The 27586-nt window shown below is 39.0% G+C and overlaps 1 protein-coding gene across 1 annotated transcript in view; it reads right to left on the reverse strand.

Moving 5' to 3' along the window:
* ADGB (androglobin) overlaps positions 1–27586 on the reverse strand; it is a 119858-nt gene that overhangs the window by 32433 nt on the left and 59839 nt on the right. Inside the window, exons 17-27 of the mRNA XM_084889310.1 lie at positions 25857–25959; positions 23449–23590; positions 22006–22120; positions 19782–19949; positions 14035–14167; positions 13183–13308; positions 11337–11430; positions 5080–5214; positions 4389–4542; positions 2760–2947; positions 804–988 (exon numbers count right to left, since the gene is read on the reverse strand). Coding sequence (XP_084745436.1) covers positions 804–988; positions 2760–2947; positions 4389–4542; positions 5080–5214; positions 11337–11430; positions 13183–13308; positions 14035–14167; positions 19782–19949; positions 22006–22120; positions 23449–23590; positions 25857–25959 — 1543 coding nt within the window. The remainder of the gene's footprint in view (positions 1–803; positions 989–2759; positions 2948–4388; positions 4543–5079; positions 5215–11336; positions 11431–13182; positions 13309–14034; positions 14168–19781; positions 19950–22005; positions 22121–23448; positions 23591–25856; positions 25960–27586) is intronic.

Here is a 27586-nt window from a genome sequence, read left to right on the forward strand (position 1 = left end):
ACTGGGCAATAGATAGTCTAGGATGTTATCCTTCAGAGAAAGGAAACATACAAGATGATGGCTCCACTCCCCCATATTTCTGCCTGTGAGAACCTTCTACACTGCACAGGGAAGGAGATTCAGGACAGGGAGCATCAGTGTTATGTTCAGGAAGCAAAGATCAGAGTTTGTGAGTCAGGGTACCAAAGAGGAGGCAGCTAAGAAGCAAAGAAGAGCTCAGAATTTTGCAGAGGGTTCCACAAGGAGTTCTTAGCTGAATTCTAAACTTCATTTATACAAACACCTAACTGTATCTGGCAAACAAATTATTTTATGAGCCTAATGGAGAGGCTTAACGTTGTACAAGCAGATTTGAATGAAAAATTACAGGTGTAATTTTTGAAATGACCCAAGGGTTGTGCAGGGATGAAGGACCAATGATGGGAGAGGAAATATATTTAAAACACACACACACACACACACACACACACACACACACACACACAAAACTTGCTAAACTTGCAATTTTACACGAGCTTGGCCTCACTAATATGATATAAAGCATGTTTTATAGTATGTAGAGCGTTAGACACTTCCCTGTGTCTAAAGCACTACATCTGTGTACTAATAGTGTCATCACAGTGTGGAGTCTTTTCATTCTTTGCTCCTCCAAATTCTTATTCATATTGGGAAGGCATACCCATGGGCTACAATGACAAAAAGGGATACAACTGCAATAATGTCAACAGTAAAAAATTTTAATAAAATGAAAATATCAATAAATAAGTAAATAATTAAAAAAAGAAACCACAAAAAAAGCTTACACTGGGAGGTCACAACTTTTTCATTTCCCAAGAAGCTAAAAACTGGGATTATGGCTTGGCCTTTCCCTGTGGTGCTAATGACAACTTCTTCACTCTCTAGAATCTGTAGCTTGATGAAGGCATCTGGCTTGGACACACGTACATGGATTGTAACAAGGTGTGGCAATACAGCTTTCACTGAATACCTATAAAGAAAGACACTCAAGTTTATCAGCAACTGTACTAGTCTCAACCAGTAAGGAAACTATAATTTGCTGATATGATAATCTAAAAGTAAAACCACTTTGCAAAGTCAACTAAAATCCTGGAAATATTACAGCTATTGTACACTTTGGAAAAATTCCCAAAAAGGTATGGTACAATTAAATAAATATAGGACCTTCATTGTTATCATTAAATCTTAAACAGAAAATGTAACATTTTGTTTAGATATGATAAGCATTCACTAATAAAACTTGACAGATTGGCAATCCAGTGCCAAACTTGTCCAATACATCCTCCTCTCCAGCTAGGAAAGGACCACAGCTGGCCAGAGCAATAGGCCTCAAAGCTTTCTGTCATTCTCAAAATACAGAGAAATTGAAAATAGTATCCACCACCTGCACACTCAACCTTTACTGTGCAGGTTGGGAACCTCTTGCTGAAAACTGGACCATACAGTCAGACTTCAACCCAACTCCACCCTTAAGGCAATTTAAGAGGTGTTTTTGTTTGTTTTGGATTTCTCCTCCCCTATTATTGTGGAATCCTTGCAAATGCTCAGAATCCTATCAATTTTCAATTTCTCTTGAAATTGGCTTTCCTGAGTATCCTCTCTCTCCTTTATCTTAACACCCCTCCTTATTGTTGGTTTTTGTACACGTGCAGACTCATCCATCTTAAAACAGATCAAAACAAACAAACAAACAAAAAATTTCCAGCCAACCCTGCCATCCAAGGACTCTCATTCCTCCCCAGCTCAGCATCTGTGAGACTTAGCTACCTTCACCGTCCTCATCTCATCACCTCCCAATCGCTCACAGCACTCCACTGGGCCCCTAACCCAGTGTGAAACTTGCTCTTGACACAGTTTCAAGCAGCTTGTCACCACCCTTTAGAAACTTCTGGTTCTCATGTTTATTGACCTTTAAGGAGAATTTGATATGTTTGAATCAACCTTCTCTAAAACTCTTACCCTATGAGCATGACAACTTTTGTATCACATTTTCAGAGAGAAGGGGCTGTAGGAAATGATCAGTACCAACAAATTATATTTGGAAATCTCAGCACAGAGGAGTTGCTGTTGAAAATCATCATCAAAAGTGATTGATCTTTAAAAATAACAAAAATGAATCCAGGCTATTTTGAGATAACAGGAAAGGCATGAGCAAAGCAAACTCATATGTCATAAATACAATGGAGCCATAAATTACAGAAAACAACATTTCTATAGACAAAATATAATGAGGCTCTGAAGTAGTGGAGGGACATTGAGAACAGAGAGAAGGGCTTGGAGATTAAAGGCAAGTCTGATTAGCAATCAAGACTGATTAGAGAAAGAGAGTGGAGTCCATAATGAGGCTTTTCATGGAAAGTATATAGATACACATAAAAAGAAAGTTAATTGGCAAATAAGGAGAAACCCACTAGTCAAAGAAGCAGAAGCACAAAAAGGAAGTACTAAGAGGAAAGAGTGTTATGAAGAATGCTTAATAAAAGTCAAATGATACTTAGCTAGTATCACTGCCATTATATGCAACCACATAGGCTTGATATCCTGTATACCATCTATATAATCAAATTACTCTCTAATTTTATTGTTCCTAAGAGAGGATATAAATTGAAATTCCAAATGACTCAGAATTTTGCTACAGAATTTATTGTTTTTAATAATGCTAATATGTAAAAATGTAATAAAAGTAATATTTTAAGAAGACTGTATTTCGTCTTCTATCATATACTGAATTATATTCATACCTGAATACAATCTTCTTATCATTGGGTATATAGTAATCTCTGATTTCTTTTATGGCAAAGGAGCTGCATGGAAAATCTCGAGAGAGGCTTGGGAGTGGGTTGGAAGAACCAAGGAGACGCAGTTTCCATCGTGAGGCGGATATATATGAGTCACCAGTGTATGCTTCCGCCACGAATGTGTACCCTTTCTATAAGGAAAGAGAATTAAACAGAATGACGTCACATTGCCGCTAGTCTCTTCCAAGTACAATCTGTGGCTTTTCAGTCATGAAATACTTTATCATCTTGATATACATAAAGATCCCAAGGTCTTTGATAAACACCAAATCAGTAGCATTATTTCTTGAAATCCCTCTTAAGAGAGAGCCATCTTACATGTTTTCAGAGAAAATGAATAACTCTTTGACTTGTGTGATTCTCTACCTATAAGATAAAGTGATTAACAGTAGCAATAAATGGTTTTATTGGTTCCTAAGGCAGCTTTGTATTATTGCATCATCCTGGAGTACCACAGTGGCTTCCTACTTGATAATCCTGTCTTCAAAGGATCATCTTTCTAAGTACAGGATGAGGAAAGCAGAGGAGATTATGGAAATGTAATTCCTTTGGGAAGTAAAGATAACAAATTGACAGCAGATCTGGTTCCATGAAACCGAGATGTGAGTCTGGAGCTGAGCTCTTTAGGCTAGAGAAAAGCAGCAACTAAGGAACCTAAGAAAGTGGTAACATCCTAGTGGGCAATAGCTGGGTTCAACATAACTGGCCAAGGAGTCGGTGAAGTAAGAGATGATAATGAGGTACAAAGAAGTACAATAACATAATGAGACACAAGTGGCCCAAGCAATTTTGAGTTTATAACTCCAGACACTTCCAGTAAGAAAGAAAAAAGTTAGACTGATGTAAACCTCAGAAGTCAGTTACAACCACAGCTCAAAGACAAAAGTGAAGTGCAAAGTCACACAGCTAAACAATGAAAGATCACAGCTAAAGTAGATTTCCTGGTTACCAGTGCATCTATACACTATTTTTTTTTGTCATAATTTCTCCCCAGAGAAAATTACTAAAAACACAAATATGAGATTCAAATAAATTAGAGAGGCAATGTGATTTCAGCGAATGACAGGGTCGTTCACACAGCAGGAGTAATGTGGCAAGTGCTCCTCTCACGGGAAGGAATTGTCATCCTAGAAAATATAGGGTGGCAGGTGCTGAGTGCTGTGTAATCACACTCATCTGAAATATTTAGGAACAGAATAAAGACCCAGTGGGAAGCTGAGACAGCCAGCTGATTTGATTTAGAGATAGGACTAAAGGAGCTCTTTAGCTCCATTTCCATTTTAAGGGTTTATATGATTTTACGATTTTAATAATGATAATTTCTATTGCTTTCCTTATCTTATTTTCTTTGGAGAGAAGAAAGAAGAGGGTTTGGAGGGGAATGTCCTAGCACTCACATTAAGTACATCCTGCTGTCAAATAATAGAACTTCTATGGAACAAGACCATGACTTTATTCCTCTGTTACGTAGATTGAAGACATCTTCACTGTACCTCCTCCTGAAACCTCTACAAAGTGCAAGCTTCTCACTTTGCCATTCTATCAGACAGGGAGAATAAATTTTACACCTACCTTATTCTTGGTATAAAGATAAGGCACCACTTTTTGGAATAGCTTTGGCACATGTTCCATTGTGTCATTATTAACAACATGGAGCACGCAGACTGGAATTGTAGTATATATTTTGGGAACCAAAATCATATCTTGATGAAACGAAAATATTTCTCTGTAATTACAAAAGCATGAACTTTCCCTTGACATAAATTGTAAAGAAAGTTTGAAATTAGGTTTGATACTAAGAAATAAACACATAAATTTAAAGTTCCAAATTACTATCAGGTGCACCTATTGCTTTCCTTTAAAATGATGATTAACATATTATTTTATCATGCCAATGCAAACCTGTTAAGAAATCCAATTTTGTAAGTAATTTATGACTTTTACCTAATATGCCATTGCTCAGAAATCAAATTATGTTTTTTCTATACTAAAAGCACATCTGTTTATTATATTATGGTTACCATACTAATAAAAAGCTCTAGTAAATAACTTCACATTTTTCATGTTTTTTTTTTTAAGAAAACATGTATAAACACTTCTGTACTATCTCATTTATCCATAGCAGATGTAGAAGAAATTTTAACTAACTGTGAAAGCAACCTACAAGTTCATACATTTTCTACTATCATGAATAAAACTCTATACATAAGAATACAGATGCCATTTACGGGAGACATCACTTACCCTTATATGAGAGCCTCACCTGAATACTATAAACCAACTATTTGGTGGCTGGTCTGTATAAGTTACAGTATAGTCAGCAAAAGCAATCTTAGTTTCTTCATCTTGATAGCATGGATAAGATTCAATAGACTTGCACTTGCTTTTAAACATTAGTCTAGAAATATAAAAATAATTTTTAAGTACCAATGGCAAAAGCAACTTTAAAAATCTATTTACAAAACAATAAATTGATAAAAATTAGCATAAAATATGATAGTCATTGATCAAGGGGAACTGTAGTAGGGCTCATTCATCATGGCATCAAGATAGGACAGACCACTCCAGGTCAACCATGAATGTGCCCAAAGTTATCTGAAGTCCTTTGTCAAGGAAGAACCTAATTCATGATCCAGGGAGTAATTGTGGTTATAGGTGGAAAATCAGGACCAAAGTTCAAGCTGTACGAGTAGGAAAACTAGAAGCAGCCAAAGCAGTAACAAAACTCGGTGGCATCCATGAAAATTCTGGAGTGGACATAGAGAAATTGATACTAGGATGGAGTTTAAAGTGTGGCATGGATCTGGAAAAAATATAGATTAAAAAACTAAGACCTTGAACAAGGGAAGAGTGCAGAGCTTTCCTTATACATGATTTCTGGTGCATTAGTGAGTAGTGGGTGTAACTGATAAATTATGGGTGAAGTATCTCCACATTTGCACCCTGGAAGGCAGTGACATGTTCCAGAACATAATGAAAGTGAAGTGAGGATTCTCTGGGTCATATTGTTCCCACTCAGCAACTGGATCTAGCACCAGGAATCTAGGATAATCTCCCTGGTATTGGCTGAGATAGAAGCCATAATAAGCATAGAAAACGGTTCCCCACTGGAGGTCTAGACAGAGGTCTCAGTGCTCTTGGCTTCTAGATGGTTTAATTGTAAAGCCATGGAGATTATTATGGAGGGTTGTATTTATATGTATTTATATGATTGATCACATCTTTGGTGGTGAGAGGAAATTGATAGGTTAATACTTGGAAGCCTTTTATAAGCCTTTTAAAGTAGTCACAAGAACAAGGGCTGGCCATATATCCTGGTTTACTTGAGGCAGCCTGGGTTATGCTCATAGTCCTAGCATAATTATAAACAGTTTCTCTGTCTGTGAAACTATCCCAGTTTGGATGATAAATAACCTAATCATCCTAATGACCAACTATAATGTGGTAGTCTGACAATGTAGAACACCATTGTCTATCACCTGGGGTTGGCCTAATCACAGTTCCTGTCAAAGTTTCTTTCCTTTTTTTTTTTTTAAAAAAAATCTTTATTGTTCAAATTATTACAGATGTTCCTCTTTCCCCACCCCTCCCGTAGCTCCCCTCCACCCTGTTCCCACCACACCTTGTGCCCTTACTTGCCCCACTGTCCTCATCCATAGGTATTTGATTTTTGTCCAGTATCTTTTCACACCCCACACCCCCTTTCCACCAAGAATTGTCAGTCTACTCCCTTTTTACTCCCAGTCTACTCCCTGATTCTATAATATTCACCAGTTTATTCTGTTTATCAGATTTTTTTATTCACTTGATTTTTAGATTCACTTGTTGATAGATATGTATTTGTTGTCACCTTGTTGTTTATAATTTTTATCTTTTCCTCCTCCTCCTCCTCCTCCTCCTCCTCCTCCTCCTCCTCCTCCTCCTCCTTCTTCTTCTTCTTCCTCTTCTTAAAGAATACTCTTCAGCATTTCATATAATACTGGTTTGGTGGTGATGAACTCATTTAGCTTTTTCTTATCTATGAAGTTTTTTATCTGACCTTCAATTCTAAATGATAGCTTTGCTAGGTAAAGTAATCTTGGCTGTAGTTTCTTGCTATTCATCACTTTGAATATTTCTTGCCACTCCTTCTGGCCTGCATAGTTTCTGTTGAGAAATCAGCTGACAATCATATGGGTACTCCCTAGTAGGTAACTAACTGTTTTTCTCTTGCTGCTTTTAATATTCTCTCTTTGTCTTTTGCCCTTGGCATTTAATTATGATGTATCTTGGTGTGGTCCTCTTTGGATTCCTCTTGTTTGGGATTCTCTGTGCTTCCTGGACTTATAAGTCTATTTCTTTCACCAGATAGAGGAAGTTGTCTGCCATTATTTCTTCTAATAGGTTTTCATTATTTTGCTTTCTCTCTTCTTCTGTCTCCCCCATAATTCAGATGTTGGTACACTTGAAGTTGTCCCAGAGGATCCTTACACTATCTTTATATTTTTAGATTCTTTTTTTCTTTTTGCTTTTCCAGTTGGGCGTTGTTTTCTTCTTCGTATTTCAAATCTTTGACTTGATTCTTAGGATCCTCTAATCTGCTGTTGGGTCTCTGTATATTATTCTTTATTTCAGTCAGTATATGATTAATTTCAGATTGGTCCTTTTTCATATACTTGAGGGTCTCACTAAATTTCTCAGAGGTTTCTAGAAGATTCCTGAGTAATCTTATAACTGTAGTTTTGAACTCTCTATCCAGTCTTTGCTTTCCTCCATTTCTGTCATTTGTGATGTTTCTTTGTCTCTGCATTTTGGCTGCTTCCCTGAGTTGATAGAATGGTTTTGTGTGCTAGGTGTCCTATAGGGTCCAGTGGCTCAGCTTCCCCAGTTACCTGAGGTGGACACTCTTGGTGCATCCTTTTGTGGGCTGTGTGCACAGTCTTGTTGTAGTTAAGCCTTGATTGCTATTGTTATCACTGGGAGGAATTGACTTCCAGGCCAATTGGCTGTAAGGATCAGTTGTGTATATGATGGCAGAATTTGTGCTGGAGACACCTTTATGGGGGAAGACTTCCTTAAGTGGGGCTTTGTTTTATTATTATTATTAAATTATTATCTGTGTACATATTTTAACATCCCCCCTCCCAGACATCCCCTCCCTCCCCAGAGTTCTGTGTCCATTGGTTGTACTTATATGCATGTATACAAGTCCTTCGGTGGGCTTTGGCACTCACTGAGCCTGCCCCTTGAGTGTGTCTCTTATGGATGTGAAGAGTTGTAATTTGGATGGTCTCACTCTGACCACTGGGTATACTGGCTCTTGGACCTCCAAGGAGGTGCAAAATCATCCACTGCCTGAGGCCACCCAGCAGGTGCTACAGAGAGATCTGCAGATTTTTCTTCTTTGTTTGGGATTTGTAGGTGCCCAGATGAGGCCCAGCTGTAAAGCAATGCAAGCTGCTGTCCATCTTTGGGCCTTCTTTTGGGAGCTCTGAAGCTCTCTGACCCAGCTATAATATGTTAGGTGTTAGATTGCAAAAGGCCAGGCCACTCATATGCAAAAGCCTCTGTGCACAGATTGGGTAGGGTTGTAAATTGGGTGGGTGGGGTCTGAGGGAATCACCAGGGCAGAGCAAACAGCAATGGCTGACCGTCAGCCCTACCCTGAAAAGGTCCCCGAGCCTATGTCATGCGGCACCATGCAGGAACAATGATCGCTGCAAGCACCTCTGAGAGAAAGCCACCCTCATGTTCCAGGCCCAATGCCAGACACTCCAGTTTCTCCCTGCATGAGTCTGGGTACTGGAACTGGAGTTCAGAGCAGTTGGGAGCTTGTATCTCCCTTCCAATTGAAAAAGACAACAGCATACTCAGTTGCCAACCCATTTTCACATGCGCCTCCATACCTCCACACTTCACTTCCGCACCTCCACACCTCCTCTGAGTCTCAGTGTGCTTTTCTCTTTCCTTCTAGTTGTATAAATTCCACTCAGCCAGCCTTCCTATGGTTCTGGATGATATCTGTTTTGTCTTTTAATTGTAGGTTTGAATTGGTTGTGTGAGGCAGCAAGTTTAGGTATTTACCTATGCCTCCATCTTGGTTTCTCCCCAGTTTCTTTCATTTTTCATACACCTCAGGAAATTCTAATGAAGATGGGGCCAGCCATGTTCATTAGAATATCTTGATGAACCATGTGGAATATTTTGAATGACCCAGAGAGATATCCCTGACAGACTTGAAAGATTTTGTTTTAACTTTGCATTCTAAGACAGAGAGAAAGTCATATTGGTAAACTGAGCCTTTCCCAAAGTAGACTTGGGAAAGTTCTGCCCCTTATGATCCTATATAACAAAGAGCTAATATTTAAATGGTCATCACTCCCTCACACTGTCACACCTTAATGGCTTAGACACTCAACACTCTGGAGAGGAATGGGGACCAGCCAGGCACAAATAAGCTCCCGAGAGAGAAATGGGGACCAGCCAGGAACAAATGAGGTAGTGAGAGAGGACTTGGGACCAGCCAGGCTGTGGCCTGGAAGAGGGACAAGCTGCCCGCCCTCTGGTTCTGGACATCAGTGGCAGCACCTGTGCCTGTGGCCTGGGAGAGGGTAAATCTGTCTGCCCTGTGGTCCTGGGCACCTGTGACTGAGGCCCAGGTGAAGCTGCCCACCCACGGTCCCCTGTGGCTGTGGCCAGCCCAGGCGCAGCCAGTCTGGATCCTGGGTGCCTGCATTTGGCCAGAGGGAGGGAAGCCCAGGTCCCGGGTGCCTGCAGCTAGCCAGAGGAGGAAATCCTGGGTCTTCAGTATGAGGTGAGGCAGAGGAGGTTAGGGGCAATCAGGCTAGCAGAGGAGTAGTTGGGGTGATCAGGCCAGTAGGGGAGTAATTTGGGATGACCAGGCAGGCAGGCAGGCAAGTGGTTAGGAGCCAGCAGTCCTGGATTGCGAGAGGCAGTTGGACATCGCCCGAGGGGTCCCAGATTGGAGAGGGTGCAGGCAGGACTGAGAGACCCTGCCCCTGCACAAATTTTGTGCACATGCCTCTAGTCTAAGAATAAAAGTCTCAGCTTCTGAACCTCAAAGTCCTCCATATAGTAGTACTAATAAAACCAATATTTATAATAGTGTACATATACAATTTATAACAGTATTAGCTCAATGTGCAGCATTGTGGTAAATATGTTTCCTGTGCTACTTTATTTTTACAACTATATAATATAGAGACCCAGTGCATGAAATTCTTGGAATCGGGCCTAAACGAGCAGTCAGACATCCATCTCACAATCCAGGACTGCTGGCTCCCAACCATTCACCTGCCTGCCTGCCTGATTGCCCCTAACTGCTTCTGCCTGCCAGTCTGCTCACTCCCTAACCACTCCCCTGCCAGCCTGATTGATGCCTAACTGCTCCCCTTTTGGCCTAATTGCCCTTAACTGTCCTCCCATGCTGGCCCATTAACCCCTAACTGGCCTCCATTGCCAGCCTGGTTGCCCCTAACTGCCCTCCCCTGCCAGACTGGTTGCCTGCAACTACCTTTCCCTGCAGGCCTGATCACCTCCAACTGCCCTCTTCTGCTGTCCATCTTGTGGTGGCCATCTTGTGTCCATATGGGGGCAGCTATCTTGTGTGTTGGAGTGACAGTCAATTTGCATATTACTCTTTTATTAGATAGGATGTTAAAATAAGCTAAATTTTATCCTTAATATTACAGATGAAAAATAATTATAAGTTCAGAGGGAAAAAGGAATTTATCCCTGGTCATATATCTGATAATTAACAGAGCTGAAGTTGGCATTAGGTCTTATACCAAAAGATGTGCTCTTGACCGTGTAATTAATGCTTCCTAAAATGAGGAGATAGCTTTGGATGCTCCTGGCATTTAAGTGTCATACTTGTCAGTTTCATTGGTCCGCTAGAATCATGAGTGTGGAATCCAAACTTTTAAAAGAGCATGTACTCTAGTTTGGATATTTTCTGAGTTTCTGGGAAATAAATGCTCTTGGTTATGGTAGGCAGGTCATTGGAGTGAAATACCAGGCCCCTGAAGAAGTTATGCCTGTGTTTCAAATACACCTCCACAGTGAACTGACCTTATACCCTCACAGAGGAGGTCATGTTTTTAGCACTTCATTTACATGAAAGTAAGGCATTGGGCATAATTTCTGGCCCATGTTAAATAAAAACAAATAAATAAGCAAACAAACAAAACAAAAACAAATGCATAAATACAGAGAACAAATTGATGGTTGCCAGAATGGAGGTTGGAGGGATGGGTGAAACAGAGGAAAACATGACAAAGTACAAATTGGTTGTTAAAAGGTTGTCATGGGGATGTAAAGTACAGCATAGGAAATATAATCAATGCTGGTGTAATAACTATGTGTGGTGTTAAGTGGGTACTAGACTTATCTGGATGATGATTTCATAAATTTCATAAATGTCTAATCACTATGTTGACTATCAGAAATTAGTATAATATTCTCTGTGAACTAAAATTTTAAAAGTTTCTTAAAAAAAGAAATATCATTATATTGCTTTACCTTAAGAGAGAAACTGCATACTGATCTAAATTAACTTCCAATGTAGCCCAAACTTTTTGAAGAATATCTGCAACATTGGCATTTTCCTTTGTGTCTAAAAATAGCAATAAAAATAACAATATAAATGCTGTAAGTTGCCTGGAAGATGATTTTTTTCAAAGCCTTATATCTACAAAGGAAGTTGAAACTCATGAGTCAAGTGATATCAAAGTCATAGGCTTTATTAGCAGCAAAATCATTTATAAAATGTAAAAATATATCCCTCTAGCAGAGAGCATTGTTCACCATTTTATGCTTTTACTTTATTTTTAGTTTAAAAAAGATAAATAGCCGAAACCGGTTTGGCTCAGTGGATAGAGCGTCAGCCTGCAGACTGAAAGGTCCAGGGTTCGATTCCGGTCAAGGGCATGTACCTTGGTTGCGGGCACATCCCTAGTAGTGGGTGTGCAAGAGGCAGCTGATCGATGATTCTCTCTCATCGATGTTTCTAACTCTCTATCCCTTTCTCTTCCTCTCTGTAAAAAAATCAATAAAATATATTTTAAAAAGATAAAATATTCTATTATCTAATGAAATACTCATTAATGAGTTCACATCAGGTCTTTTTATCACACCAAAATTTGTTTTGAAAATTATCATATCAGCCCTAACCGGTTTGGCTCAGTGGATAAAGCATCAGCCTGTAGATTGAAGGGTCCCTGGTTTGATTCTGGTCAAGGACATGTACGTTGGTTGCAGGCACATCCCCAGGAGGGGGTGTGCAGGAGACAGCTGATTGATGTTTCTCTCTCATCGATGTTTCTAACCCTCTATCCCTTTTCCTTCCTCTCTGTAAAAAAAAAAAAAAAAAAAAAAAAAAAAAAAAAAATCAATAAAATATATATTTTTAAATTATCATGTCAGAAAAAATAATCAATCCAAGTTATCTAAAAACAAACCACACACAAAAAAAATAGTAGCTAATAAGATTCCACCAAAGTTCAACCTAAAGAACAATCCACAAATGGCTTAATAGTAAATGATTTAGAAAGAAAGATACAAGTCTATAGTAAACACTTCGAATTTGATGTAAAACACTGACATATTTCTAATGACCTCATCTTGATTTTTTCAAAGTACTTACCAGTATCTGAAATTAATATCTTAATATATTTACTTTTCTACTATTTGCCCACCACCAGTAGAACATGAGATTTATCAGAGCAGAAAGCTTGCTCATTGTACTGATTTCTAGAAGGCCAGAATCTAGAACAGTGCTGGATACTCAAGAGTTATTCAATAAGTATGTGCTGAATGAAGGCATGCAAATACTATGAAAACATCTTTAAATTGCTCAAATTTTGTCTTCATCAAGAGAAAAAATTATCCTATGAATGTAACTTTTGTAGCAATTGGACAATAAAAAGTATATTTTACTATAATATATAATTAATTTGACAAATTTATAATTATTTTTCTAATGGACACACATAAAAGCCTCTTCCTTCAATTCATTCAAATGGACATACATAAAAATCTCTTCATTCAACTCATTCATTCTTTCATTTACCCATTCATCAAGTCATTCATTCATTCTCCCATTCATTCATTCATTCATTCATTTTTTTAGCAAGTATTTGTTGTGTGCTTACTCTGTGCTAGGCACTATGCTAAATTCTGGGAGAAAGAGAGTGAGTGTACTGACAATATTTTTTGATCTCAAAGAATTTCAATATTTATAGAATAAAAATATTTAAACTATTTGTAAAGTAAGATTACTCTAAAATATTTTTCATCAACACACACACATACAAATATTTATTGCTATATAGACAAGTTCATTTTATAAGTGATTGAAAAATTATACCTGGTGTTCTAGCTTTCATAAGCAATCTCACATAAGTCCCTCTCCACATGGCTTGAATTTTAATTGCTGCTGCTATTGCCTCTTTATCAACTAATGGCACGAAATATTTCGCATCAGCTAATTCTGCTGTAAAGAAACAAACATTGTACTGAAAGTTATATTTAATCTCTTCCCCAATTTTCAATGTCTTTAACTACTAAATCCCTCTGACATATAAAGTGCCACAACCATAGAGTTATTATTTTATTTAACATTGCCCTCAGTGCATGATCCTGGTTTAGAAAATAACTGTTCTGGAGAAGGTAACACTAAATACTGTCACCTTAGTGAACTACTATTGAATCTTCTGTGAAAGTAGCAAGAGGCTTCTCTCAAAATTAAAAGAAAATGTTAAAAGGGTGGAAATACAGTGAAGTATTGGGAGAGGCAGGAAAGGAGTATTACTTGGATCAGAAAAACTTTCCAGAATTTCTCAAATTATATTGTGCATAGGGTGTGACAAAAATGTAAACACATACTTTGAATAATAATAAAAGCAGTGTTCATTAAAATACATTTCATTTTCAAAACTGAGCTATCAGCTGTTAAAGTATATAGACATTTTTTTGGGGAAATACGCTGTATATTAGGGAATTTCATGCATGTTAAGGTCAGGAACAAATGAACAAGGAGATTTTGGATGGATGTGTGGTAGGGGACACACAGGAACTTTGAAACCCTGTGAGCATCCCAGAGCACACCTTGAACTCTAAAACTCCACAAACACTTTGAGTGCACTTCTCTCAAATTATTTTTCCATGTGAGCCTGGGAATTTTTTTTTTGTCTAATAATAATCTAAAATTAATCAGTACCTAAAGAAGTCTCTTCCAAGGTGGAATCCAGTGCATCCAAGTCCAAAACCATAGCACGGAATGCAAATTTAAAGTATGAATGTTTTGTTGCTTGAGCCTTTTTCATTAAGCGCCATAAGGAAGTGTGAAAAAACTAAAACAGAAACAGGTTAGTGTATTTTTAAATGAAGAAAATACTAATACCTGGTCAGAGAGGTTTAAAAAACTTAAGATACTCTAAAAATTTTATAAACATATTTCTCAGATATATACACAATCTACAAAAAGACTCTTCAAAATCTCACTCACCCACTGAAATATCAAAATAATCATATGATTTTCTAATCTAATAAATTGTTATCACTATAACAATTTTTATAATGTACACTCAATCAAAATATAACAATAAACTGGTTGAAAAAACTCACCATAAGATAAATAATATTATGGTCCTTGAGCTTAAGCAAGTTAAATACTGTATTTCATAGATTCTAAGATGCTATCTATTATAAGACTATTATTTCATGTGCTATATGAATGAAAATAGACTAGTTAGAGGTTTTTTTTTTTTGTTTGTTTGTTTGTTTTTATCACTTTCTTATTATCTACTAGAGGCCCGGTGCATGAAATTTGTGCAAGAGGGTGGGGGGTGTCCCTCAGCCCAGCCTGCACCCTCTCCAATCTGGGATCCCTCAAGGTATGTCTAACTGCCCATGTCTAAATTGGCAGTCTGACACCCCTCTCACAATCCAGGACTGCTGGCTCCTAACTACTTGGCTACCTGCCTTCCTGATTGCCCCTAACAGATTCTGCCTGCCAGCCTGATCACCCCCTAACCACTCTCATGCCAGCCTGATTGATGTCTAACTGCTCCCCTGCCAGTCTGTTTGCCCCCAACTTTCCTCCTCTGCCAGCCTGGTCACCCCTAACTGCTCTCCCCTTCAGGCTTGATCACCCCAACTGCCCTCCCTTGCAGGCCTGGTGCCTCCCAACTGCCCTCCCTTGCCGGCCATCTTGAGGTGGCCATCTTGTGTCCACATGGGGACAGTCATCTTGTGTATTGGAGTGATGGTCAATCTGCATATTACTCTTTTATTAGATAGGATAGAGGCCTGGTGCATGAGTGGGGGCCAGCTGGTTTTCCCTGAGGGGTGTCCCAGATCTGAGTGTGTGTTCCCTTGGGGCATGAAGTGGCCTGAGTGAGGGGCCTGTGGTGGTTTGCAGGCCAGCCACGCCCACCCCCTGGCGACCCAAGCAGAGGCCCTGGTATCTGAGATTTATTTATCTTCTACAATTGAAACTTTGTAGCCTGGAGCGGAGCCTCCTGCTCTCTCCTTGCACACCCATATCTATTGGAATTTATCTTCTATAATTGAAACTTTGTAGCCTTAAGTGGAGGTCAAAGCAGGCCAGGGCTGCAGAAACTTGGCTTCCTCTATCAAGGGGGCAACCCTAGCCTCCTGCTCTCTCCAGCTCAATGGCTGCCACCATTTCTGTTGGGGTTTAAGTATCTTCTATAATTGAAACTCTATAGCCTTGAGCAGAGGCCTGGGAGAGCCAGAGTGTGCGGAAAGCTTGGCTTCCTCCATGGTCAGGAAATCCAAGCCTCCCTCTTACTCCTTCTGTGGCCACAGCCATCTTGGTTGGGTTAATTTGCATACTCACTCCTGATTGACTTGTGGGCAACCAACTAGATCAGATGAAACACTGGCTGGAAGAAAGGGGAGATCTAGAATGGCATGGAAAGAAAAGGAGAGAGGTATTGAAGACCAATCATGGCCTGGGGCCAGCAGTGGGCTCTATTGTTGCCTTGCCAGATAATGATTTAATTATGTTTAGAGTTTGTCACCACCACTTTGAGCCATCTGGAGCCACCACTTTAAGAGTGGATGACAGAGTTCACTTAAAGGAGGCACAATCATACTGGCTCAAGGGGTGGATCAAGGCAGATATTTCTTGTATATTACTCATGCCCCACGTGAATGGTTTTCAATGGGGAGTGTTTTGTATCCCAGGTAAGGTTGCCAAATAAAAACAATAACAGGACACTGCAAAGGAGAATACAACTAAAAAATGAGACACTTAATTCTCCTTATGAAAAATAAGGGAAGAAGATCCTGTCTTCCCTTTTCTTAGAGCATTTCCTTTAGAAAACCTATCATTGCAAGTTCTTTCTCTCTTCAAAATGTATGCAATTTAAAAATATATATATTTTATTGATTTTGTACAGAGAGGAGGGGAGAGTTAGAAACATTGATGAGAGAATGTCATTGATCAGCTGCCTCTTGCACACCCGCCACTGGGATATGCCCGCAACCAAGGTACATGCCCTTGACCAGAATTGGACCCGGGACCCTTCAAGTCCCCAAGCCGACGCTCTATCCATTGAGCCAAACCAGTCTCGGCTAAAATGTATGCAATTTAAAAATAATAAAAAAAAATAAAAATTAAAAAAAAAAGCTAAATAAGCCCTTGCCGGCTTTAAAATACAGAAATATATTTTCAAAGGCTTTTGGAATCATCTCTTTGAAAAGTAATCACCTGGGAGATGACACCACTCTTTCTAGTATCTGTGGAAGGTCATGACCTAACTTTGTTGGGCATCTACCTCCAAGTTTCAAAAAACTACTTTTGTTATAAATACAAGGAAAGCTTATTTTTCTTTTGGATAGAGTCAATTAGTAAACCCAGCCAAGCATCCCCAATACCAAGTGAATTTAGTATTCAGGCTGTGTGACGAATGGTGCTATCAAATCCTTTACTCGTAACCATTTATCTTTAGAACATGTCTGTGATGAGCTATATGTGCTTGGCCATGCAAGAGGGTGAGATTTCTCTCTGTCTTTGTAATCTGTTTAACAGATTGGTGTGAGGTGCATGTTATCCTGGTTTAATATTCATTCAACAACAAAATTACCTTCTTTCTCTTCTATTTTCATAGAGAGCTTTTATGAGTTTGGAGATTTTGTTTTTAATTACCTTTCCCCAACAAAACCAAATCCCCAGTTAAATTGCAATAATACATAAAATAGATTTTTGTAAAAATAATTTTAGTGTATGTCCTATTTATTGCACATGTTGTTTGTTAATATTAAAATTTAACTTGCTGAAATAACTTAATACATAGGCCTGACACACTTCTCAAAAATTAACTCAAAATTTATTACAGACAGAAATATAAAATGCAAAGCTATACAACCCCTAAAAGATAACCTAGGAGAAAATAGTGAGTTTGGATATGGCAATGACCTTTTAGATTAACACTAAAGACATGATTCATGAAAAAAAGAATTGATAAAGCTAGACTGCATAAAATGAAAAACTCCTGCTTTGTGAAAGAAGATATTTAGAGAATAAGAAGACAAGCCATAGAATGGGAGAAAATATTTGCAAAAGACACATATAATAAAGAACTATATCCAGATTATACAAAGAACTCTTACAACTCAACAATAAGAAAACAAACAACCTGATTAAAAATGGGCCAATGAGCTGAACATACAACTCACCCAAGAAGACATGCAGGTGGTATTAAGCGTAAGAAAGACGGTCCACTTCTGGGAACCAATTCCAGCATGTAACAATTACAAGAGTTCCGTCAAAAGGTTGAGGGGACTCGGGCGGCTCAACAAGGGTGAGCCACATATGTAATCTACCTGTTGGAAACTGCTAAAAGGCATTTCCCCAAACGTGAATAGGATTGTTAGCTGCCAGACAGCTGAGGGCATTTTATTGCCTCCTGTAGGCCAAACACCTGAAGAGCTGAAGGCTATTCCCCAAACTGACAATACCCTTTGATACCTTACACTTTTAAGTGTACATTTCCACCTTGCCTTGGGACAAATTGTGTTTAATAAAAGCATAGGTCCTTGGTCCAGGTAGAGTCATCTAGCTCCTTCAGCTGAAGCTCCTTTGACCCCCAATGCCTTTCAAAACTATCTTTTGTCCTTGGACTCCTTAATCTCTACACACACAGCCCCTTTCTCCAGAATGCTGAACCCTTTGTAAGGCTGGGAAAAGAACCCCAGCAATCCACACAGTATGTCATCAGGGAAATGAAAATGAGAAGAACAACCAGATAGCATTACACACTGGAAAAGCCAGGATCTGGGACAGAAACACCCCTATGGCTGCTGAGGCTATGGAACCACACAAGCTTACTTTCATTAGGTGGGAGTGAAAAATGGCACAGCCACTAAATATTCTTTTACTATATGAGCCTACAGTCCTACAGGCTAGTATTTACCCAAAATAGTTAAAAACTTATGTACACACACACCCCTAATACATGGATGTGTATATCCACTCTATTCATAATTGCCAAAACTTGAAAGCAGCCAAGATGTCTTTCAGCAGGTGAATGGATAAACTGTAGCACATCTAGATGATTGAATATTATCCGGCACTAAAAAGAAGAGCTATTAAGCAATGAAAAGACATGGAGGAATCTTAAAAGTATATTACTAAATGAAAGCCGATTTGAAAAGGTTACGTAATGTATGATTCCAGCTACAGTATATGACGTTGTGGAAAAGGAAAAACCATGGATAGAGTGAAAAGTGCAGTGGTTGCCAGGGGCTGGGGTGAGGGAGGAATGAATAGGTAAAACACAGAGGAGGTTTAGGTCAGTGAAAATACTCTGTCTTCTATCATAAGGATGGATACATGTCATTATATATGTGTCTAAATCCACGGGCTGCACAACACCAAGCATGACCCCTAATGTAAGCTAAGGACTTTGAGAGATAATCATGTGTGAATGTAGGTTGATCAATAGAGCAAATGTCCCACTGTGGTGGGGATGCTGCTAATGGGGGAGGTTGTACCTGTGTGGGAGGGCAAGGGGGGAGGCAGGGGAATGTGAGAAATCTCTAACTTCTCAATTTTGCTGTAAACCTAATTTCTCTAAAAAAAAAAAAAAAAACAAAACTAAAAAGAAACAAAACAACAACAACAACAACAAGCAAAATATTAACCAGGTGCCATGTATTTTTATTTGCTAGATCTGGCAATGCCAGGGGACATCTCACAATGTCTGAAGCCATTTTTAGTTGTCAAAACAGGATACAACTGGCATCTCGAGGGTGTAGGCCAGCCGTGCCCCACAACAGAAATTATCGTGTCTGGATTGAAAAATCAAAACCTAGCAGGTACCATGGAGTCTTCATGTTTCACTCCCTCAATGCTTTCTGTGAAGCCAGAATGCTACTCAGCTCACCCATCCCCAACCCCCTCCTCCTCTGCTGGGAAGCTTTAACTGTGGGGAAGTTACTGGCCCTGGGAGTAACCATCCCCAGGGTCCAGAGTGGGAAAAAGGTTGGTGGGTGTGACACCATCTCCCATCCTTTAGTGGGACTCTTCTGAAGAATGTCCTAACTTATCAACATCCCCTGGACAATTTAGCCACAGCAGCCAATGTCACATTCTTTTTTTTTTCCTGATTCATTAAATTGATTGGGGTGACATTCATCAATATGAACATTTAGGGTTCAGGTGTGAGTTTCTGTTACAACATCTGTATATTGCACCATGTGCCACCACCCAAAGTCAGATCTTCTGTTACCGTGTAGTAGCACCTTCTTCTCCAACCCACTTCCCTCAGAATACCACCTTCTTTATCATCACATTCTGCCTACTCCATCATTTCTGCTTCCCAAAATCAGTTTCCCCCAAAATTGCCTTCATCCACAGCATTTCTCAGGCTCTTATTTGGGAGTCACTTTCCCTGAGAAAGTCTCATCCTAAGAGCATGTGGTGAGCGTGCTTACCCTGAAGTGCTGTGCAGTCTGCTCTTTGTTGTGGAGGGGCACCGGGTAGTGGGCTGTCTGTAGGTCTTTCAGCGCTGCAGAAAGTTTGGCCTTGTCCTTGAAATTAGCAATCACATTTCCAACAGCCTTCAAAATTGTGAGAGCCTGCTCTGTAAACCGGAAGCTCTCCTGTGAAGACAAAGCATCGCAGCCAGCCTCACTTTCATGTATAGTCAAGTGTAGTTAGATTTACAACAATTTGATTTCTGTGACTATATTAAATCTCTATGACATGGCCGATTCAATAGTTACTTATAGAGAAGTTATTTCACCAAGGCTGTTCGCTGGGTGGTGTTGTCTCAGAGATGTCAAACAATGGTCCCTGCTGCAGTGGGAACACATGGGAAGACTGCGTACCTGATATTGGAGTTAGGGAAAGCTTCTCCACAGTATTATTATCCAGACATAGTTCTGAAGAATGCCTAGGGATTAGTCTGACAAAAGTAGCATGGGGTCTGAGGACAGACGGGCAGGGAAGGATCCAGGAGAGAGCAATAAAGATCAAGAAGACAAGACAGTTGCGCAGACAGTGTGGCTCAGTGGTTGAGCATTGGCCCATGAACCAGGATGTCATGCAGGAAGCAGCTGATCAATGATTCTCTCTCATCAATGTTTCTACCTCTCTCTTCCTTTCTCTTTCACCCTCTAAAATCAGTAAAAAAAAAATATACTGTATTTAAAATAAAGAAGACAAGAGGGCAAACTAGCATGGGATGCTGGCTCCTTCCTGCTGTCAACTAGGAAGAAACAATAAAGGCCTGTCCCCTTTTGCTTTGCCATTAGAACCAAAGAACACTGAAGCCTGGCCTTGAACCCCAATAATTTTTATAAGATGGAGGAGTTGATAACCCCAGGGAAATATAGGTTTACAGACCAAAATAACTAAGCACCTAGGAAGTTAAGCCATCTAACAAAAGAAGCAAAGCAGAAAAGCCATGCTATCTAAAAGAGTTATTTTTCTTTAGAGAGAGAAATGACAAAACAAGAATTTAAAATAAGCAGGGTAAACATGACGAAGGTAATGAGGGACATCTATTAATCTCGTGGGCTTGCTGTTCTCCCCTTGTGTCCATTGAGCAGGAGGGAGAGGCCCGTGAGAGACGGTGCAGCAAATATTGGAGGCAGCCATGGGGCAGCCTGCACAACCACTGGCCAGAGAGGCAAGCATGCATAACCTCAGCTTGCCTGGGCTCAGTGGTTGATCTTAAGCCATCTTGTTGCTACCCTGACCAAGAGCTTACTCTCTGGCTGAGAAAATCCCACCTTGTTGCTATGAAACTGTGCTAGGTATGAGATGGATTGGGGGGAGGGATAAAGCTGACTTGTGTAGTGGGAAGGCCCTATGCAAATCTGTCCCCCAAATGTATGTGCCTACATACCTAAAGAGGATGCTGCTTAGAGGATGTCTAAAACAAAGACAGGCCCTCGGGGGAGGTGCTGAACCCATTTACCTCCTCTCTTCTTTCAGAAACCAAGGAGAGGCCATGAGGAGGAGGAAGGGGAGATGAAGGAGAGAGACAGAACCTTCCATGATCCTCTCCTCCTGAATGCCAGAGACACACACTGCAGGTTCCTCAGGCCAAGGGAGAGGCATAATACCAAATTTAAAGTATATTAAAAAACATAAGGATCAGTACTGATCCTTCTACCTCCCGAAAGACCACTAATACTGTGGAATGAATATATGTGAAATGTTCACAGATGTGAAAAAGGATTCAACAGAGCAGAGGTGAAGGTAGTTTTTAGAGAAAAGCTAAAATTATTTTATTTGCATCCCTGCAGAGTTTAGAGTAGGGGTGTTGAACTCAATCAGAGAAGGGGCCAAAATCTAAAATCCAGCCTAAATCGCGGGCCGAATGGTTTACTGAACAGTCATAAACTGACAATGTCATAAACTGACAGTGGAGTGCAGTGATGACAGCGAGGTGCGGGCCACATTGCAAGGCCTGGCGGGCTGGATTTGGCCTGCGAGCCTTGTGTTTGACACATGTGGTTTAGAGTGTTTATTGTACATGACATATTCTGGAATTTCTTGCAGAATATACTTATAATAATTTTAAAGTGTTAAAAAATGGGTAAGCCAAACATAAAATTAGGACATGGTTTAGTGCAAATGCTTTGAAAATAAGGCACACATGTGCATACACACACATACACACACGTCACAGTTGCTAAAATTATTTACCAGCTCAAAGTTGGGCAGCACCACATCCTCATCCCCGATGACAAAGTTCACCATGCTGCAGACGTGTAAGGAGTGCCCGATGGGCGAGTATGAGGTGAGGAGCAGCAAATGCCTCCTAGAGAGAATGGAGAATGCTGAGGACCAAGGGCTTCCTTTGTTGGAATCCTTGCGTGTTTCTTGATGACAGTTTGCATTCAAAGTTAAACATTAGTAAGCAATGAATTCTTTAATACAGATGGAATAAAGCCCTTTGGATTTTCACTGCAAAGAGCCATCAGATATCACAGAATCTATATTTCACTGTCAGACAAAAATAGTTACACTAAGTGACAGATGTACACACTGTGGCGACACCTGTCACACACAGCAGTCACATGGTGAAAGACTCCTCTCCATGTCGTTCCCTGAACAACAGTCATTCATGGTGGTGTAGGTCTCTGTAGATTTCATAGTCACTTTCTCACAAATGCATACTTTCATGAATGTGGTTTATGTCTCTCCTACAAGGATGCAGCGTCACCGAGAGTAGGTGATTCATTTCTCTCAGTTTTTGAGCAACTAGAACATGTTAACAACACACATGCTGATAGTTGAAGCCCATTGGAGGAAAATGTAAATATAACGAGATTGTTTATTAAGTCCCTGACCTTAGTTGTCTCAATGAATGAGCCCTCAGAATGAGTAAGGTTTCTAAGAGAATCTCTCCATACCAGAGTTTTTAAGGCATAGGTAAGAATTATTGAAGTTCTAAAATTCATTATTTTTTTAAAAAATATTGTATGCTTTCCATAGATTACTTTGGCAATTTATTTTGTTGCTTCTGCTTCTTTTTTTCCTTTTGTTCCAAACATAGCTTGTCATTGATCACATAGAATTAGCATGATTGATCTTGGGAAATCCAGGAAAAATATTTAATTCATCTAAAATATGAGGGAATATTTTGAATTTTATTTACCAAAATCAAAAAAATTCTTTGATTATACCTGTTTTCTTTAAAATGGAAAACATGATGCGATTAGCCAACTTTATATTAATGAAAAATAAAACTACAAATGAAATAAAAAACAAACTGCAGATAAAACTATGGTTTGGCAGGGAAATGCTCTCTCAATCTTTTTAATAAAATCATGGTTCTTGCTAAGAAATATAATGAGATTTATAAGAAAACTAAGAGGATTTTCCAATAAATGAATTTTAGGAATTTAAACCAAATGTTTTACTAAAGAAATTACTAGTCTGACAATTATGAATCTTCTAGAAGAGGTTTTGTGTGCAGCAGTTTTTCAATTTATTTGTCCTCAATAACCATAATGACAGACTTGTTCTTATCAAATCACATTAGGGAACAATATCTGAGGTTCTTTATTGTTTAATTTCTTAATAATTAACAGCTTATAAGACTTTAAAAATTTTTACTCTGGGAAAAATAAAGTCATTCCATACCCAACAGGCAGGCGAACCATAGATGCCTTGGTATTATAAGTATGAATCTTCAGAATGATGTCACGTGGCTTCACAGATTTCCAAAAAAATGTTTCAACTATAAGTAGTCCAGGCTCTATCTGTGGGCTGTCTTTTGTAAGAGCTAGAAAAAAGTGAAAAATGTTAAAATTTTATTGATAGAATGTAGCTGGCTTTCACTTCACAATATTAATCATAATAACATCAGGAAATAGAGATGTTCTAATATTTTCATAAACATTAGAAATTATTCTGGGTAAATATTTATTGGAAATAATATTCAAGTGGAATCCAGATCTTGCTTCCTGTCCCATTTCCTTCCTCATAAGCATCTCCTCAGGTGAAGAAACCAGGGATGGGAACGTGAGGAACAGAACAGGCAAGGACATTTATTGGAGTAAACAATCACTTTTATTATCTGTGACAGGAATTAAAATATATCTCTAGATGTACTTAAAAAAAAGACATCAAGATTTTCCTAAGAGAGTGGCAAAGCAAGATCAAAATAGTCCATTATTCATCAAACACTTTACTTTTGATTCTTAGCTTTGACTGGATATAGAAATAGCAAATAATTAACATATATTTAACATTAATATTATATGCGTTCTCTTCAAATAAAGAATATTGATTATTCATCTGTAGCTGAGGGCAAAATACATTTAAAATTTTTAAAAAACAATTGAGATAAAATTGATATATAACATTGCACTATTTTAAGGTGAATAGCATAATGATTTGATATATGCTACATCATGAAATGATTATTACAGTAAGTTCAATTACCATCCATCACCACACATCATTTTTTTTCTTGTGATGGGGGCTTTTAAGATTTACTGTCTTACTTACTTTAAAATATACCATACACTTTAGTTAACTATAATCACCTCTGGGATGTGTATGTTTACCTTATTTCCAGATAATACTCAAGCTGAGTATATAAGGGTCCCAACATGACCCAAAACACCTCTATACACAGAGAATTTAAATGTTTGAGGGCATGGTATGGCTTAGGAGCTCTTGTTTAGGTAGGAATACTAAGCTTACACCACTAAAATTTGAAAAGTTTATTAAACAAGTATTTATTGCCCACCTGCTACATTCTTGAAACCATTGAAAACATTGTCTATATCTCGGTGCAAAGGCACAGTCTCTGCCCTCAATGTTGGTAGGACTTTTAATATGTAACACTAAAAAATACGTATTGAAACCTCTACAGTGCCAGGTACTGTTAATTTGAGTTAGATATATATGTTTTAAGAAAACAAGCCAAATAATTAAGAATATTTTGTGCAAATGTGCGTGTGTGTGCAAAGGGCTGGTCTTAGAAGCAGGAACAGTCCATCCATTAGAAGAGGAGGGGAAGCTGACTAAAGCTGGGGAGAGTCCATTATGGGAGGATGAAGCAGGTCATTTCTGAATTTTTTCTATCTCTTCAGTGAAAACATAATCAGTTGAAAATGAGTAAGGATGAGAATGGGTAGTGAACATCTGAAGGGAGAGATTTGAAGGTCTAAGATAGACATCCAGAAAACTGAGAGTGAGAGAATAAACAAACTTGAGAAATGTCGTCAGTGTCCTAAGGCCTTTTTGAGATCTGTGGTCCTCAAGTTAAAGAGCTAGCTGATATATATTTTTTTCCTTCAGTCACATTCAGCTGCTCTGATGTAACCACAGGATTGGTGCAGAGTTCCATTATTGAGTTCACCCAATATTGTGATTTCTCTAGGAACCTCAGGTAAGAGGGTTGAGGTACATGTGAGAATACAATTATAATGGAGGAGTATGGAAAATATACTGGTAATGAGAGAAATAAAGACATGAGGAGAGTATGGAAAGAGAAATAGTGGTAGGGTCAATGGATGGTAGTCCCAGTGAAGTCAAACAACTGTAGGAGTGAGAGTTCCCAAGAGAGTGAACTGGATAATCGAGGGTGTTAGGGGATGGAAGAAAGGGGGGTTGTAAGAAAGCTTGAAATTGAAACATTGGATATGATGCAGGTATTGGTACAATGAGTTTTAAAGTATAATCATGAAAGTAGGTGAATGAGAAAAAAAGATGTTTAGAATTGTCAAATTAAAGAAGAAACGGTACATGTTATTCAATATAGATTTTGGAAGAATTGAAGTACAGGGTAACCAGGTGTGCCAAGAAGGTGAACAAATGACTGCAGGAAGAGGGAGGGTGGTCAAAGTGAGCACAACCCTTGATGTCTTCGGAGCACGACAATTACAAGAGATACACAATCTCCTATAATCATCTGAAGAGGGTTTGAAGAAAAATAAGTTCCTTCATACAAAGCCTTAAAATCTTATTATTGTATTTCCTCTGGGCTGAATGCAGGTGAGCTGGGCTTTAAGTCTGTAATTTCCTCGGAGCTCTCTTACCTCCAGATTCTCCCCAGCGTACCAACGCAGAAAAGCAAATGAGTAGTTCAATCGGTTTTAGACTATCCACAAAGAGGTAGTAGGACACACGCTCATCTGAGAACTGCAAGAAATCAGACCAAATATTAAACTTAATATTTGCCTATAAGCACTGTACTCCGCACTTCTCATAATAATACAACATCTTACAGAGAACTTACTGTGTTCCAGACACCACAATAAGTCCTTTACAAGTTTCCTAAGATGAAGAAAATCATATGGAGTGAATGTTGGCAGGTTCTATAGGGCCTGTGTGGGATTGGTCCCATATCAGAGTCAGAGCTCATCTCCATGAGGAATGATAGGGGTGTGCTTGTCCCAGAAATAAAGAGGAGACTTGACCCAGGCTGAGCAACGCTCAGAGAACGGGTCCCTGATAGGCAGAGAGGCCACAGGGTAACTTTGGTAGAGAATGGAAGTGTGTAATGGGGATGCATTAAGGTATTTTATAGAGTGTAATGCCATATAAACCCTCTATTCCTTCTTTCTACAAGATCTTCAGAAATACACTAAGTGGCCAGATTATTATGATCTCTGAACACATAATCTGGCTACTCAGTGTATATCCTATATAATAAAAGGCTAATATGCAAATTGTCCCCTCGACCAGGATTTCGACCAGCAGACAGGCCAGCCAACTGCCCATGTCCCCTCACCCTGGCCAAGCTGGCTGGACCCCACTCATGCAGGAATTCATGCACTGGACCTCTAATATATATATATATATATATATATATATATATATATATATATATGCACACACAAACTAAGTGGACAGATTATTATGCGTTCAGAGATCATATTAATCTGGCCACTCAGTGTATATACATTGCACGCTAAGGCACTAGCCTGAATTTTTGTTTTTGAGATGGAAGAAAGTACTGAGAAAAACCAAAAATTCCCTTAAAGGAAAGCCACATAAGAGCTACATATACATGATCTCAATCCATTCTATATGGCACTACTAATAGCCATAACTAAGGATGAAGAAACTGAAACACAGAAAGGGTAAGTAATTTTCCAAAGGTCACAGAGTTTACAAGTAGCAAAACTGAGATTCAAAAGTTGGTCTTTCTGTCTATCTGACCCCAAGACTAGTAATCCCGACTATTGTGCTATTGCTGCATCTCATTCTTGGGGCTTCAACATAATTTTGACTTATGGTACATGGTAAATGTGTTAAATTAATTTAACTGTCACTATATTTTAAACGCTTTTCATGTTATTTTACCACAATATTTAAATAACCAGTTAAAATATGAAAGAAAAATCTCTAGTATTACTGTGAAAAATTAAACCTTGCTATTTAATAAAATATGATAAGATTGCTAGAAATGCTTCATAGAGTGTAACAATGGTTCAATGATTGCTTGTCCAGTGTTTTGCAAAACTTAGCATTTGACACTTTATTTCCCTTGTTTCTGTTTCGCTATAGCATGTTGGAATAGAGACAGTTGTTGCAAATATTCACTATCTAAACCACATATGTCAAACACAAGGCCCGCGGGCCAAATCCAGCCCGCCAGGCCTTGCAATGTGGCCCGCACCGCGCTGTCATCACTGCACTCCGCTGTCAGTTTATGACATTGTCAGTTTATGACTGTTCAGTAAACCATTCGGCCCGCGATTTAGGCTGGATTTTAGATTTTGGCCCCTTCTCTGATTGAGTTCGACACCCCTAATCTAAACCT

The sequence above is a fragment of the Pipistrellus hanaki genome (genome assembly GCF_964339955.1).
Source record: "Pipistrellus hanaki genome assembly, chromosome: 7".
NCBI classification, from domain to species: Eukaryota; Metazoa; Chordata; class Mammalia; order Chiroptera; family Vespertilionidae; genus Pipistrellus; species Pipistrellus hanaki.